The sequence below is a fragment of the Esox lucius genome, chromosome 11 (assembly GCF_011004845.1).
Source record: "Esox lucius isolate fEsoLuc1 chromosome 11, fEsoLuc1.pri, whole genome shotgun sequence".
Taxonomy (NCBI): Eukaryota; Metazoa; Chordata; class Actinopteri; order Esociformes; family Esocidae; genus Esox; species Esox lucius.
Window position 1 is genome coordinate 36,359,016 of NC_047579.1, and position 16,554 is coordinate 36,375,569.

At 43.4% G+C, this 16,554-nt stretch overlaps 2 protein-coding genes across 3 annotated transcripts; one reads left to right on the top strand and one right to left on the bottom strand.

Annotated features, from left to right (window-relative positions):
- Positions 1 to 709: 709 nt before the first annotated feature.
- On the bottom strand, positions 710 to 6,291 carry napsa (napsin A aspartic peptidase). The gene is made up of 9 exons (XM_010903148.4): positions 6,131 to 6,291; positions 5,479 to 5,662; positions 5,008 to 5,131; positions 4,636 to 4,754; positions 4,184 to 4,383; positions 3,655 to 3,777; positions 3,342 to 3,486; positions 3,050 to 3,148; positions 710 to 1,751 (listed from the first exon to the last, which is right to left on the bottom strand). Exons 1-9 carry the CDS (start codon positions 6,196 to 6,198, stop codon positions 1,590 to 1,592), a joined length of 1,224 nt encoding a protein of 407 aa, XP_010901450.1. The 5' UTR covers positions 6,199 to 6,291; the 3' UTR covers positions 710 to 1,589.
- An 87-nt stretch (positions 6,292 to 6,378) lies between these two features.
- On the top strand, positions 6,379 to 15,154 carry LOC105029663 (proline-rich receptor-like protein kinase PERK9). Of its 2 annotated transcripts, none has more exons than XM_010903149.4 (8): positions 6,379 to 7,163; positions 11,473 to 11,586; positions 11,872 to 12,012; positions 12,145 to 12,321; positions 12,414 to 12,572; positions 12,673 to 12,783; positions 12,877 to 12,975; positions 14,827 to 15,154. In XM_010903149.4, the coding sequence occupies exons 1-8, from the start codon at positions 7,155 to 7,157 to the stop codon at positions 14,878 to 14,880; spliced, it is 864 nt and encodes a 287-aa protein (XP_010901451.2). In that variant the 5' UTR covers positions 6,379 to 7,154; the 3' UTR covers positions 14,881 to 15,154. The 2 variants fall into 2 exon arrangements, with proteins under 2 accessions (XP_010901451.2, XP_019906714.2); XM_020051155.2 differs by lacking the exon at positions 14,827 to 15,154 and adding an exon at positions 13,573 to 14,165.
- Positions 15,155 to 16,554: the final 1,400 nt, after the last annotated feature.

Here is a 16,554-nt window from a genome sequence, read left to right on the forward strand (position 1 = left end):
TTAGAACATGCTGCACACCTTAAATAAATTAAAATATTTATGATTGCAATTTAGCAGGTTTATATGAAGAAAGTTAATCAGTTTTATATACATATCCTAGTGAATGTTAATAGAAATTCTAGCTTACTGCTAGTGGTGTTGTTAGGCCTGGCCTTTTGGGATTTGAGGCCTGGGTGTTTCTGGAATAGCCCCATGACTTTTGATCGAATTACAAACAAATAAGATGCTGTTGCCATGCTGACTAGATTGTTTACTATATTGCCTTATACATTTAAATGATGGTTTATGTTGTGATAAAGAGTGCTGCCAGTATAATATCTTGCTGCTAAAATAATGCTAATGAAGCCTTGAATGGTCATCACTACATGAAGGACTTGATAATGAGCCTATCATTTGAATCAGGTGTGACAGAGCAGAAAGATGTAAAAGATGCAGGGTTGAGAAACACAGACTTAGATGAACACACCAACTAAAATCATGGTGCCCTCTCCCCTTTGATAAATGAGCTAGGAAAATATGGTCTAGTGATGAAGCCGGCCTCTGCCCAAAATCCTTCAATTTGAGCCCTACATCTGTAAAAGGAAACCATGAAATTAAACAGGTTTGGAAGTTTGGTTGAGCCTTCCCTCCTCCCTCCACTCTTATCCTGCCATATAAATCCCACTATGAGCTTTTGTAAAACAAAAAGAAGACAGATGTTCAGAACGAGTGACATTTTATCTTATATATAATTTTAATAATACACACTGCATCTTTTGATTTTTGTTAAAATCACTGGTTAAACTAGTCACAAGTGCATTATTTCTATTTGCACTATAACTTGAATACCAGTCTTCTGGTGGACAGTTTATGTAATATCATAAGACATTCTTTCACTAAAAGTTCACTTAATCTTGACCTAAGAATTGGTCCTTGAAATTGGTTAATCAAATTAGTTGGACATTAAAAGTTAACCACAACAACCTGAGAAAGTATTATTTTACGACATGCATTCAGCAACCTCCATAATGTTGTTTAAGTATAAGCATACATTCAATAATCTGCTTTTCAAAAACAAAATATGGGATTTTTGCAAAACACTAAGAATATGCATTTGTTTTACTGCAACAGGTCAGCATTCATCAACCTCACATCAACATAACAGTCTTACATTACAAAGTTTTTAAAAAAGCTTTTGAGTTTGTTCCTATTGGTGTTTTCTGTTCATTTTTCATCCTTCATCTTGGTTTAATCAATAGGCAGTGGCTCCATCTTGTGCCTCGGTATTGCTAACACCAGGTAGCTTCAGGCACGGGTCAACTAATTCACACTTTCAAACAAAACTATACAATAAAAATATATAACTTCATAACTTGATTACATCGAGCTAAAGTCAAAGACTTTTAGTCAGAATTCCTGCCAATGCTAGTCCGACATATATATTATATTCAACACAATTTATAGAAGCTTTTAGAGGGCCATAAGAAAGAAACACACACAGGCAGTCTGTTGTCAACTCCTAGCTTACACTTCTTGAATCTTCTCAAGATCTCCACAAGTGGTTTGGTTTTGGGGAAGAGGGGCTAGGGGCTGTTTCGTTTTTTTTTTCTCTACTTGGCAGGAGCAAACCCAACGCGGTCTGCATCCCTGTCAAACACGCTGTAGTAGCGTCCAATGAAGACGTCTCCGAGGATCCACAGTGGACCGGCCGGAGGTGGAATGTCCATGGCCATGAAGCCTGACAGACAGATTTTCTGTCCCAACTGGGACTCCTGCAACACAGGACAGAGGCACAGGTGTCACCAGTAAACAACAACCTCGAATCAACTAAAGTTATATCTACAGAATTAAATCTGCATATTTTATTATGAAGATTTGTTTTTCCAGGCATTTCCAGGCCCTGTCACTTGACAGGAAAGTGCTAAAAGAGACTAGAGTGGTGCATAAACCGCAAGCAGCGGCTTAGACTGCTGGATGAACCTAAGCCACACAATTATATATATATGGTGGTGAAGGGGCTGCCCTGCGGCCCAGTCACCGAAGGGAGGGGATCAGGCTCTGCTTCAGTATGTCACAGTACATGTTGGTATTTATGGTTCCCTCAATGAACTGTAGCTCCCCAGTGCCGGCAGCACTCACTCAGCCCCAGACATTGACACTCCCACCACCATGCTTGACTGTAGGCAAGACACACTTGTCTTTGTACTCCTCACCTGGTTGCTGCCACACACGCTTGACACCATCTGAACCAAATAAGTTTATCTTGGTCTCATCAGACCACAGGACATGGTTCCAGTAATCCATGTCCTTAGTCTGCTTGTCTTCAGCAAACTGTTTGTGGGCTTTCTTGTGCATCATCTTTAGAAGAGGCTTCCTTCTGGGACGACAGCCATGCAGACCAATTTGATGCAGTGTGCGGCGTATGGTCTGAGCACTGACAGGCTGACTCCCCACCCCTTCAACCTCTGCAGGGTCTTGGCAATCTTCTTATAGCCTAGGCCATCTTTATGTAGAGCAACAGTTCTTTTTTTCAGATCCTGAGAGAGTTCTTTGCCATGAGGTGCCATGTTGAACTTCCAGACACCAGTATGAGGGAGTGTGAGAGCGATGACACCAAATTTAACACCTGCTCCCCATTCACACCTGAGACCTTGTAACACTAACAAGTCACATGACACCAAGGATGGAAAATTGCTGATTGGGCCCTATTTGGACATTTTCACTTAGGCGTTTTGTTGCTCACTTTTGTTGCCAGCGGTTTAGACATTAATGGCTGTGTTTGGAGTTATTTTAAGGGGACAGCAAATTTACACTGTTATACAAGCTGCACACTCACTACTTTATATTGTAGGAAAGTGTCATTTCTTCAGTGTTGTCACATGAAAAGATATAATCTGAGGGGTGTACTCACTTTTGAGAGATACTGTGTGTTTGAGTATATGTGTGTGTATATATATACACACAATTTATGTCTCTGCATATGACTTCCGTTGTTAACATTCATACTTCTTTAAGATTTAAATATTTTTTGTACTGGGAATGGGCTATGATGAACAGTGGTGTAATTTACCTGCAAGACATAGTCTTCACCAGTCAGGTTGAACATCTTTCCTCCCAGGTTAAATGCAATGACAGGGAGAGATGGAATCTTTTTGCAGTTAATCCAATACTAAGGAGAAATAAAAATAAAAAGGGGAAAGTCAGTTAAAATAACTGTACATACCTCACAATCAAACAACACTATAAGCAATTCCAACGAAACATCCTCTCTGCCTGATCAAAAAGCACCGATGTCAAGAGAGAGAATGAACCTATATAAAAAGGTGACCATATTACACAGCTGGGTACAGATAAGTCCACACCTCTCCCATTAGCAGAGGAAGTGCTCCGATGGCTTTGTGCAGCGCCCGGACCTCCTCCGCAGGCCCAACGATGAGGGACGTTCCCGTGTCAACGATCGCCTGGCAACCGTCCTTGCACAGCGTCAGCTGGTTGCCAACCTCAACCCTGCGGGACAGAGGAACGGACCACCAGTTAACTTCCATCGTTCAGAGCTACGCAGCACGGTCAGGCGTGTCAACACAACCACCTCCTTGACGTAGTCCGGCCATACTGCAATTAAATCCAAACACTAGCTAGAATTCCACCGTGTCAGCTGGTAAGCCAGTTGCTCACCCACTCATCTCGATCTGCCAGTAGGCCTTGCGTGTCACATTGACATAGTGCAGGTCTCCCGTGTAGTAAACTTGATCAGTGCCTCCCAGCATCAACTCCCCTCCCACAGCAGCTAAAGGATCTCTGAGGATCAGGAGGTCAGTGTGGTTACAAATTGGCTCATTGGATGGAGCTACTATACAAGTTTGCCTCGAAAAGGGTCTTGACCAGGGATCAAGCATACAAATGATAAATAATTGCCTTAAACCCGATTTAAGATGGTGACTTAAAGTAGTGAGGGCATACTGTTTTGGCCGATGCACTCCACTCACTGAGTTACACAGAACCACAGGACATGCAAAAAAGGCCACAGAGAGGAAGTCATTGTAAGTGACCCCTTTCATAACGGTTCTAAGAAAGTTTCACTTTTTTTTCCCCACAGCAAACATTACAGGAAACATTGAAAAATAATTACATTTAAATGCAGATATTTCTAGGTGACCTCCACCAATGAAAAAATAAAAAAACGTCACCCCTAAAACCAACCAACCTGCTGATGTAGAAAGAGAAGATGTTCTGGGGTAACAGTTTGGCAGACATGGCCGTGTCAAACACAGGGGTAACCTTGGCAACAGATATCGAGGGGTAGCCCAGGCCCAGCACCCCGTCAAAGCGCGCCACCGCGAACGTGATGCCAGGCTGCTTTACTGCCTCGCCAAACTGTTGACCGGCAACCTGCATGCCAGCCAACTGAGACAGAACGCATGACATTTAAACGTGTGTGCACTGCACGCGCATGTACACACACACACACACACACACTTCCTAATCACTGAGACAGAGAGTTTTATGATTAAAACACACCCTGGCACAGAGACAGAAATGCAGCATATTTGCCAGATTAAATTAGAAGAATGCAAATGAACAATGAAGTGTGTGTGTGTTTGTGTGTGTATACGTGTGTGCGTGTGTGTGTGTGTGTACATACAATAATCCACTTACAGAGACGGTGTCCTCACTGATGAACCCAGACAAGCTGCCCCTACCATACTGGATGGAGAAATCGGTGCCATTCTGAACGTATGTGCTCGACTTCTTAGAGTTGTAACGATGGTGGAGCCCTGAGCGACACAGTGGAAGGCTTTATCATGCCTCTGCAATACAACAACGTTTAACAGAGAGCAAACGCCCCCAACGAGGCCCTAATGTCAACAGGCCTTTCAGCGTGGCACGCCAATGCGGCCGAGGAGAACATCTGCGATTTTCAGGCTTTGGCACTTGTCTATTGATAATTTTGTACAAGCAACAGGCGGATAATAAACCATACAATACTGTGAGGGAATTTCAGCAAAGGGCAATGCTTTAGGGACTCACAGCACGCGATGTCCAGGAAGGAGCAGTGGATCGACGGCACCCACAGGTTGGAGGAGCCCGTGTCAAACAGTACGGTGAAGTCCTGAGGTGGGGAACCTATGCTGATGACACCGTAGTATTGAGCCTGTGGAGAGGATGGTAAAACACCACGTTCAGACGACACACACAGCATGTAGGCCAAAGTCCAGGGTTCTAGCGGTATTCTTCTAACTCAGTCTTGGGGGTTTTCCTGAATTAGGTTCTACTAACGCCGATTTTGGGGTTCTACTGCATGGGCTGCATTTTTGCCTGGAATCCCACAATTAATTAGAAAATTATTTATATTAAATAATGCTCCCTGGCCCTTAGGAGTGTGGGTTAGAAATTCAGGGGTTGGAACAGAAACCTGCACACAATGGTTTGACCTCTTTGCATCTGTATGAGTCAATCACAATAAAGGGCATTGGGGAACTCAAGACAATATCCACTTACATCCATGAAGTTTGTGAGTGTCTCCACGGGCACCGTAGGGCTCGGAGTAGTGTTTTGTACGATCTGCGTTGATGCGTGAGCTCCTTCACCACCAACGGTCTTAGCCATTTCCTGGAGTTGTTTGAAACTTAACCCGTTGTCGCTCAACAGACGGCGCATACTGCGCGTCTTGTAGAGCGGAATTCTATGGCATTTTGTAACACAACGAAAAGAGAGACATCCGTTAATCTGACATAATTTGGTTAGTGGATAATTAAGAACTCGTGGGCTCTACTTCCTTCCTACTTCTGTTTTACTAAACGGTCATGAGCGACATAGCTTCCATTGTTTACATACCGAACTGTATGTAAACTGCTACAGAACTGTATGTAAACTGTGACATTATGCACAAAAGTCTATGTTAATGTATTTATCCTTGAATTCTCATGTGTAAACATTAGCAGATCATGAGTATCCAGCGTAGCCTACTGCAAACGCTCACTTTGAAAACAATTAAAATAACATGCCTAAATAAATATTTACCAATACTTATTCCGATAAATTAAACAGATATATAATAGTAAAGCCTATTCTATAGTGATCAAGGACAATAACGAAAAATACTTTACTAAGTCAGAATTTTCCCCAAAAGTACAAATATGTAACACAATACCTTATAAGAGCAGTGGTTTGCGCTATTAACAACGCGATGGTAAGAAAACATATTTTCAAAAGCTTCATAATACTGTCCAGACAAGCCTATACGATGTCAAAACAGGAACGATAACACAACGCACAAAGCTCATATATCCATCTGCGTCTTGTGAGCAACATTAAAGAAACACTTCCGGGTCACGAAAATCTGGAATTTTTCTAAATAAAAGAGACCAATGAATTACAGATATCCGCATGCCGGTCTCGGCGATTTTCGTACACACTCGTTTTTCGTTTGCTCTGTCCAATCCTGATCGGAGAGAACGCATTCATTAGAGTGTTATTGGCTTAAAATACTGTCATTCATTATAAACAAGACGAAATACGCACTGCTCTTCCTCAATTTGCAATTTTGTGCTTCCAAATGTCCCAAAATGCAACCTGTTCCCTACATTGGACACTAGTTTTCACATGGGTTACAAAATGTGTCCACTCTATAAGGAATTGGTTGCCACTTGGCATGTACATACTCAAGACTGCTTTTAGTGGCCTTTTTTTGGGTCCATCTGAGAAGTAGCAGCCGGGAGGTTATTTCCTCTTATCGTTTAGTTATAGTGAGAACAGACACATATTTCCATATGACAGGGCTCGAGAGGAATGAAGAAATGCTTGAAATTCTTCTCTGCTCATCACCCAAATGACACCCTATTCCCTGAGTAAACAACTTTGGACCAAAGCCTGGTCCTAAATGACGACTAGTGTAAAGTAATGAACTTCGTAAGGGATAGGGTAGGCGTTGAAGAAAGCGAAGACAAGCAGGGCAAAGGAGATCCACCCTCACAGAAGCGTGTTGTGTATTTTTTTTCTTGGGCAGCTTTGAGAGCACACCTATGACATCACAAACAGCCAGGAGACAGACAGTGAGGCACGGGTTTAGTTATCCCAGGCTTCAGCTGGTTGAGAGCATGATCAAGCACTGGAAGCAACTGTAGTCAGGGCCGACACAAAGAGGGAACTACTAAAGGCCAAATAACACCGTAAGCATGGCAACGGTAAGATCCTTTATTGACTTTTTAAAGGGGAATCTCATTTTCATTCATCTTGATGTAAGATAGGACCTCAGCCAACAGCTATGGGCAAAGAGAAACCATTGTTTTTTAAACAGCCATTACAAAATTCTGCTAACTTTACTGATTTGGTTAGGTTTTTACAAAAAGAATGGGTGATTACTCTTTACTCTCAGATGTTTTGGGTAGTTCACTGACTGTAATGGCCATGGGATGAGGAAACATCTTCCCACACTGTTTAAAAGAGAAATTGTAGGGCTGGGAATGTAAAACAAAAAAAAGCGTTTTTCTGTCCCTGAGCAAGGTGACCCACATTCCCATTTCCAGCAAAGAAGCAATGTGTTCCCATTCAACTTTAATGGGAAAATTAGGGTAAAAAAAATATTCGGAAAAATCATTTATGTCTGGAGATTCACATGGCCAGTCAAGAATGTTTCACCTTTTGGCTGCAGTTGTTTGGGCAGTTTGTTTGACCTAACAGTCTTCCTGAATGAGGTGACGCCATCTAATACGCTGTCAGCTGACACATAATCAATGAAGATAAGTGATGGACTTCCAGTTGCAGCCATTCACACCCAGCCACAACACCCCCTCCAATGTATTTCACAGATGAGCTGATATGTTGTGGATCCTGTCCGGTTAATTTCCCCTCCACACTTACTCCTCAACACGTTAAGTCATTCTGTCTTGGGTGCACATCACCTTTGTCCAGAACTCTGTGGGTACTTTTAATTATAGTAACCTGTCCATCCTGTTTCAAATGGATGGTTGTGAAGTCTTCCACGCTTGTCAGGGGCTGACACAAACACGCCTACATCCTGAAAGGATGTTACAGTTGTTTTAGTTGTACTTTTTTCGTCATCATGGAGAGCAGTCTTCGGCCATCTGCTGCAGAGGAGTTCCTTCGCCTGTCGGGCCTTCGGTGAAGAGTGCAGCAGTGCTCCTCTTCTTGTTAACGACGTTGCTGCGTTTGTGAAGACTTGCATGTGCAGCAACGGGGGTGTTGAATGCTGAGCTGAAGTCTATGAACGGCATTCTCACACAGGTGTTGGTTTGGTCCAGGCTGGTCAGTGCAGAGTGTAAAGCTGTGGAGATGGTCGTCCTCTGTAGACCTGTTCGACCTGTAGGCAAACTGGTAGGGATCCGGTGCTGGGTGGAGGCAGGACTTAATGTGGGCCAGGACTAGTCTTTTGAAGCACTTCGTGACTGTGGGGCTGAGTGAAACCTGTCGGAAGTCATTCAGGCTAGACGCGGGCGACTGGCCCAATGGTTGCTGTCTTGAAGCATGTTGGAACAACCACCTGGGCCAGTGACAGGTTGAAAATGAAAATTGAAAATGGCTCGTCTGGGTGGAGTTTAGCTTTAATGGCTGGATCTTTGTTGTCTCTGTCAAAGCGGGCGTACAACCTGTTTAACTCGTCGGTGAAGGAGACGTCCCTGGATGTGGGGGCAGGGTTCTTTGGCCGGTAGTCAGTGATGGCTTGAATGCCCTGCAACATGCGTCTGGGTTCGGAGTTGTTGTGCTTCTCAATCCACAGTTTGTGACCATTTTTAGCCATCTTGTTGCCCGTTTTCAGGTTGGCCCTGGATGAGCTGTAGGCCTCTGCATTACTGGATCCAAAAGCAGCGTTGTGTGCCTTTAGCCGTTGTCGTGCCTCTCTGTTCATCCACGGCTTCTGGTTAGGGAAGGTCTTTATTAGCTTATGGGTGGTGACATTGCTGGCGCAGAACGGAGGAAGCATATGTTTTAACGTCCGTATGGGAAACAAGGGTGGCTTGAGTGGCAAACAAACTCCAGTCTGTGTTGAAACTGATGCAATAGTGAGTCTGACCCTTCTGGCCACACTTTGACTGTCCTCATTGATGGTTTGAAATGTTTAATGAGGGGTTAATACTTGGGGAGTAGGAATAGTGAGAGATGGTCAGATTGAATCAGGTGGAGGAGGGGAATGTCTCTGTAAGACTCTGGAATGTTTGTGTACACTATGGTCCAGTGCATTGTCTCCTTTGGTGGGGCAGGAGACATTTTGGTGGAAATTCTGAATTTGATGCCAGCAACAAGTTTAAAAAAAAGCTGGGACAGGGGCTACAAAAGACTGGAAAAGTTGTGTAATGCTAAAAAAAAAATCTCACAAACTAATTAGGTTAATTTGCAACAAGTCAGTAACATGATTGGGTATAAAAAGAGCATCCCCAAGAGGATGAGTCTTTAAGAAGTAAAGATGGGGAGAGGTTCACCACTATGAAAGACTGCAAGGGAAAATAATTTTAAGAACAATGTTTCTCAATGATCTTCAGGCCCTCACTTCATTAAAAACAGACACAATTCTGAAGTGGAAATCACTCCATGGGCTCAGGAAGACTTCCGAAAACCATTGTCAGTGAATGGAAAGAAGAACTCATATCTAAAAAAGATCCAGAAACGCTGCCACCTTCGCTGGGCCCAAACTCATATAAGATGGACGGAGGTCTGACAAATCAAAATTTGAAAATCTTTTGGGGACTTATGGATGCTGTGTCCTCTGGTCTAAAGAGGAGAGGTCCCATCTGGTTTGTTATCAGCGCACACTTCAAAAGCCAGCATCCATGATGGTATGAGGGTGCATTAGTGCACATGGCATGGGTGACTTGCAACAATATATACAGGTTTTGGCACAAAGTATGCTGCCACCCAGATAACGTCTTTTTCAGGGGAGGCCTTGCTTATTTCAGCAGGACAATGCCAAACCACATTCTGTACGTATTACAGCAGCATGGCTCCATGGTAAAAGAGTCTGATTGCTAAACTGGCCTGCCTGCAGTCCCGACCTGTGGCCCATTGAAAACATTTGGTGCATTATGAAACTAAAAATACAACAAAGGAGAACTGTTGAGAAGCTGCAATCCTCAAAAATGGGAAAACATCTCACTTTCAAAACTCAGTTCCCAAACGCTTTTTGGTATTGTGAACAGAGTATTGTTAAAAGTGATGGTGCAACAGTGGTAAACATGCCCCTGTCTCAACTTTTTTTTAAACGTGTTGCTGGCATATTCAAAATGGGCATGTATTTTTCCAAAAACAAACTCTCAGTTTCAACAAGATATACTGTACAATATCTTTGTACTATTTTCAATTGAATATAGGGATTCATTGATTTGCACATCAGTGCATTCTGTTTTATTCACCTCCTTAACGCAACATTCCAAAGTTTTTGGAAACGGGGTTAGTATAACCCAACCCTAAAAAGCGAAGCGCACACAATGCTGTTCCCGATGCGGATCAAATTTACCACTGAAGAGATCCCCCCTCAAAGAAGCGTGTGGTTTTTCCCGGCTGCTTTGAGAGCACACATTTGACATCACAAACTGCCGGGAGACAGAGGCACGGGTGTAGTTATCCAATCGTCAGCTGGTTGCGAGCATGACCAGGCACACAGATAAATTGGAAGGGAGCCGACACAAAGAGGGAACTACTGAAGTCCAAATAACACCACTGTTAGCTCCTTTTTTGACTTTGGTGCGAACATTCTGATTTAATTGGGGATCCCGTATTGGCCACATGCCAATTAATTGGTTTTAAAGGTGAATTTCATTTTAGTTTTGATGTTAGATGCGGTCCTAACCCAACTAGGCCTTTTCCTTAAATAAATATCACATTACTCCAATAAATCTGTTTTGCTAATTGTGGTAAAAGTTAACTAACACTAACCCTCACGGTAAGTAAAACCGACGTAAATGTTTAAAGTGACCTTTTGCCAAAGTTTTGAAAAATAGCTATAGCTGTGTTCAGTAGAAGTGCAGGGCGTATTGAGGTAGTTAAACCCAACCCTAACTACTGACCTTAGTTCTAGTTACAGCCCAGCTGTATTGTCAGTAGCACCAAAGGAAACAGACCTATACTACCAGTGAAGTGCGCCATGTTCTTGTGTTAGCAAGAACTAGGTAACTGACATCTCAGGCAAGTGCCTTATTCAACAAATCAGACATTCCCCAGTTATCCAATTCTGTTGAGGATGTGAACAATAACTAAACAGCTGACAAAGCAATTAGATGTTGTCAACAGATAATCACGCTAATCATGTTTTTTTTGTGTTTTTTTTACTTTGAATAAATTGTTTCTCACCAATTTTGTAAAGTCCAATTCATCTCCCAGTGGACTAGGGAAAACCAATGTTGAGATGTGTCTCCATAAGCACATCCCAGATATATTTTTTTGTCAGGCTGCCCACTCAATCAGCAAGTCTGAACTGGAATATGTTGCTGACGCATTCCGGTCATCAGAATGTAACATGGCTCTGCGTTGGACATTTCACAGCCTCCCATATACCCCAGGAAGTTGTTCTTGGCCAAGTCTTCCAGCAATGTTGGGTGCATTGACCTTCCATCCTCCCTGAAAGACTCAGACAGACTGGAGCATCACGCATCAAAGGTAAGCATGATGCCGGGTCCAAAATTGCTTGTAGGCCCATTGGGATTAAGACTGGAAAAACGTACTGGGAATGTACAGTACTGGGCCAATGTCTTAGTCACCTGAAAGTCGAACTAAGGCCATTTATTTGGGTAGTAAGTGTTTTAATTAAACTGTACCCCCAATAGTTGGCCTTGAATGTCCGCTGAATGATTTAAATATAAATGACGCAACAGAATTACCTGAAACCTTTCAAGATCCTCATGAGACATGTGGTTAAACTTCTTATTGTCATTTCCATCAAAGTTGGGTCTATCAGGACGAAGCCAATCTGAGTGCCAGATCAAACCTGGCCCGAAGTTACCATGGTTACCTCATTCTATGTCTCAATCGGAGGCAATGGACGAGAAAAATAAAACAAGCCACAACAATATGGAGGAACCCCAGGTGAGTCACAAGTCTTATCTGGTGACTTCATTTTGATGTTTTCAGGTAGTTGTACGTTTACTTCAGTTTCAAAACAAATTCATTCAGTTCATCTTGCTGAGATATTGTTCAGATATTGAGCTGTTTTGACAGGAGTCCAATAACACTGGTTCCCCAACGGCCAATCAGAGCCGATATCTGAGACCACGTCCTGTTCGTCGTCCTCCAGCTCCTCCAGTCAAGACCTCTGGCCCTCTTCTGAGCCCCTCTCCTACTGCAAACGTGTACTATGAAGTAGTTGAAGGATCTACACTTCAAATGGCTGAGAAGGTAATGCAACAAAACTGCTGAATAACCCCCACCTATACTCACACCCGCACAAACCAAATCAACCCAATACTATTCTCTGTGTTTTAACACAGTCCTTAGATGTGTTTGGCGAAGAAAAGCCTTCCCCTCCCCCTCTACCACATCCTGCCAGACCCCCTCGATCCCTAGGGATGTCTCGCTCCTCTTCAGACACTTCAGCCTATCCAGGGTATGAGAGAATATTACCTGTCATGGGCCTACCGCACCCTCAGGTGAGAGCAAAGCTTGTGACAGTAATGCCTTTTCACTGTTTTGAATGTAGCCGTGGTCAATGATGTACCAAATCTTTGCTTGTTTTTTTTATTGTTAAAGGGTCCCATAGAACAAAAGTGTCAGCCTCATCACCCCCCAGCTCTGCTGAAATCTAAATCCCTGTCCTTGCATGGGGACTACAATGATGTCTGTAGAACCTCAAATCAGAGTGTAGGCACTGCTCATTAACAACATAAAAAAACATATTTTGACCCTTAAGTAAGGTCCCTGCTAACATGGTCTCTGTGGTGTTCTTTTCAACAGCCCTCAGGCATAAACAATGCGATATCGCCTCGCCCACCGCGCCCCTTACGGCCTCCTTCCCGCTGCCTCTCCCGCTCCCCCCTCCAACCATTGCTGCAGGTGAGAGACTTCAAAACCTCAGTCCCCGACTGGTACTGACAGGCGAACAAACAAGCCTAAAACTTTTGGAATAGTTCAGAGGTTATTGTATTTGTGTTACTGCTTTTATATACTTTTTCTATTATTCATTTTAGCCTTATTGTGCCAGGTAAGTTGACTGAGAACACAGTCTGACCCACAGCAACCCCTAGGGAATAGTGACAGGGGGGATGAATGAGCCAGTTGAAACCCGGGAATGGTTAGGTGGCCTTGACGGTATTATGGCTGGATTGATCTGCTCTTACACCATAGGAAATAATGCCCCCTACTGGCTTACCAACACCACTTCCATGGAGAATCACCTGACTGCAGTGTGCAGTCAGGGAAAAAACATATGTCCATTTTGAACTTGATGCCAGTGACATGTTTAAAAAAAGAAATTGGGACAGGGGGATTGTTTATTACTGTGTTGCATCTCCTGTTCTTTTAACAATACTTTAACAAAGTGAAATGTTTTCCCATTCTTGCTTGACAGGATTGCATCTGCTCAACAGTTTGGGGTCTTCTTTGTCATATTTTTTGTTTCATAATATGCCAAATGTTTTCAATTGGTGACAGGTCTGGACTGCAGGCAGGCCAGTTGAGCACCCAGACTCTTACTACCAAACCATGCGTTTATAACACTTGCAGAATGTGGTTTGGCATTGCCCTTGCCGAAATAAGCAAGACCTTCCCTGAAAATGACTTAGTCTGGATGGCAGCATTTGTTGATCCGAAGCCTGTATATGTTGTTGAGCATTATAGGTGCCTTCAACCATGCCAACTTGCATTTGTGGATGCAACACTGTTCATAGACAAGTGTTCTTGAGCCCATGCAGGGATTTCCATTACAGAATTGTCTGGTTTTAATGCATTGCTGTCTGAGGGCCCAAAGACCACGGCCCTCCAATTATAGTTTTTTGCTTTGTCCCTTCCGTACAGAGATTTCTCAGAATTCTCAATCTTTTAATTATATTATGTACCGTAGATTATGAGATCCCCAAACTCTTTGCAATTTTACTTTCAGAAACGTTATTCTTAATTTGTTGCCCAAGCAGTCTTTAATAGAGTGGTGAACCTCTGCCCATCTTCTGAAAGACACATCCTCTCTGGGATGCTCTTTTCATACCCAATCATGTTACTGACCTGTTGGCAATTAACATAATTAGTTGTGAGATGTTCCACCAGGTTCTTTTTTTGTATTAAACTTTTCCTGTCTTTTGTTGCCCCTGTCCCAGCTTTTTTGAAACTTATTGCTGGTATGAAATGCAAAGTGGGCATATTTTTCAAGCAACAATAATGTATTTTGGTAACAGGGTTGTTTTAATAGGGTATTTTTGTTTGATGGTAATGTCTGACTTTTACATTAAGTTTCAGTTTTGATATGATCATTTATCAATCATTTATAAAGCCCTTTTTACATCAGCAGTTGTCACAAAGTGCTTTTACAAAACACCAGTGGCAGCTGAAATCGTCTGGTATTGTCTTGATCTGCAACACAACCAGGAGGACTTTGGTCAGGGACAGAAACAAGTCTTTCAAGCCTGGTACTCTGGAGGTGTGGGCCAAGACCTCATGTCCTCCTAAGTTTAAAACAGGGCAGGAGACAGGGAAAACGTATCTTAAATAATAGATCTTTAGAATACATATACATACAATACCGTTCAAAAGTTTGGGTTTACTTAGAAATGTCCTTCTTTTTGAAAGAAAATCAAATCTTTTGTTCATTAATATAACATAGTTGCAAAATGTATGGATTTTGTTTGAATTATGACAAAACAAAAAATGAATGGAGCAAATTTTGAGTGACAATAATTTTTCCCGCGAGCGAAGAGCGGTTTTGAGAGGAACGAGGGAGAAGACGTGGAGTGGTGGAGCAGAGCGTAACCATCGCTCAGAGAGAGAGCAGAGTGGATTTCCATCAGCTCCACTCCGCTCTGGGGCGCCATATTGGGGAGGGGGGGGGGGTGATTTTGTAAAACAAATCGGCAGCAGGAGAAAGGAATCACAGCAAGTGCTCCAGTAAGTAGAGAAAGTCTGTATTCCGTGATGAACAAACTTCCGAATGTATTCTGTATGAGCAACAGTGTACAAAAATAAAAACAATATAAACTGTAATAAGCAAAAGATGCAGCTTCAGGCTTGTCTGTCCATCCCCATACCCCTGAACCAGCACTACTCCCTGTCTGTCTGTCTGTCTGTCTGTCTGTCTGTCCGTCCCCATACCCCTGAACCAGCACTACTCCCTGTCTGTCTGTCTGTCCATCCCCATACCCCTGAACCAGCACTACTCCCTGTCTGTCTCTCCGTCCCCATACCCCTGAACCAGCACTACTCCCTGTCTGTCTGTCCGTCCCCATACCCCTGAACCAGCACTACTCCCTGTCTGTCTGTTCGTCCCCATACCCCTGAACCAGCCCTACTCCCTGTCTGTCTGTGCGTCCCCATATCCTTGAACCAGCCCTACTCCCTGTCTGTCCGTCCCCATACCCCTGAACCAGCCCTACTCCCTGTCTGTCTGTCCGTCCCCATATCCCTGAACCAGCCCTACTCCCTGTCTGTGCATTCCCATACCCCTGAACCAGCCCTACTCCCTGTCTGTCCGTCCCCATACCCCTGAACCAGCCCTACTCCCTGTCTGTCCGTCCCCATACCCCTGAACCAGCCCTACTCCCAGTCTGTCTGTCCCCATAACCCTGAACCAGCCCTACTTTCTGTCTGCCCGTCCCCATAACCCTGAACCAGACAAAAAAAACAATGGGTGGGGACAGACACATTGAGCCTCACTCCGAACCACATACTGCAGTCAGGGGTACTTGGTTCCATGACGATCTGGTCTCCAGTCTGGTAAATGACAAAGGATGCAGGGTGTCATGCTGTTCTCACCTGAAGTGAAACTGCATTTGTGGATGACAAATACGAGGAGGCAGAGCCGGCTCCAGGCATAAGCGACATAAGCAGCCTTTTCAGGCACCCGACCCACTAGGGGGCCTCCGACTGATAGGGGAGAGGGGGCCCCAAATAATATTTTGATAAGGGTCCCCAAAAGGCTAGAGCCGGCCCTGCGAGGGGGGGGTTAAATAGATATGAGTGGGTGTTGAAATAGGGGTGATATGAGGGGGGTGTTTACATTGAAATAGATTGGAGGCGGTGTTGAAATAGATACAAGGGAGTGTTTACATTGAAATGTAATTCCTTCCTGAATCTCAAAGTTCCCTTATGGGTTATGAAATTAATTTGTATATTAAACTGCTCTAACAAGCAGTGAACCATTTCTTTGCTATTGTGGTCATAGAGACCTTATAAAAACAATTAACGGTCAGAATAGCAGTGATCTTCCTATTTCTGGTCTTAGCTGTTCACCCAGAACTCTAGTGATAACCCTCTCAACACGAGGTTGGCCGCGAATGACAAGGTCACTTTTTCACTTTAATAAGACATGACCCACTGAGCAAAGGATTGTTTCCAAGCAGTTACACAAAAATAAATCGATTTGATGACTTACAGGGTATCCACGTGAAATGCATTGGATTAAAAAAAAAGTTTACAACCTAACAGAAT

Bases quoted from the DNA above. Each gene is read 5' to 3' on its own strand.
- napsa (XM_010903148.4), bottom strand. From the start codon at position 6,198: ATGAAGCTTTTGAAAATATGTTTTCTTACCATCGCGTTGTTAATAGCG. The intron at 5,132-5,478 runs GTAAGTGGATAT...TCCTCTCCACAG, and splicing joins CACTCACAAACTTCATGGAT to GCTCAATACTACGGTGTCAT. The intron at 3,149-3,341 runs GTGTGGACTTAT...ATTTCTCCTTAG, and splicing joins TTCCTCTGCTAATGGGAGAG to TATTGGATTAACTGCAAAAA.
- LOC105029663 (XM_020051155.2), top strand. The intron at 11,587-11,871 runs GTAAGCATGATG...TTTCCATCAAAG, and splicing joins TGGAGCATCACGCATCAAAG to TTGGGTCTATCAGGACGAAG. The intron at 12,976-13,572 runs GTGAGAGACTTC...AATTGGTGACAG, and splicing joins CCCTCCAACCATTGCTGCAG to GTCTGGACTGCAGGCAGGCC.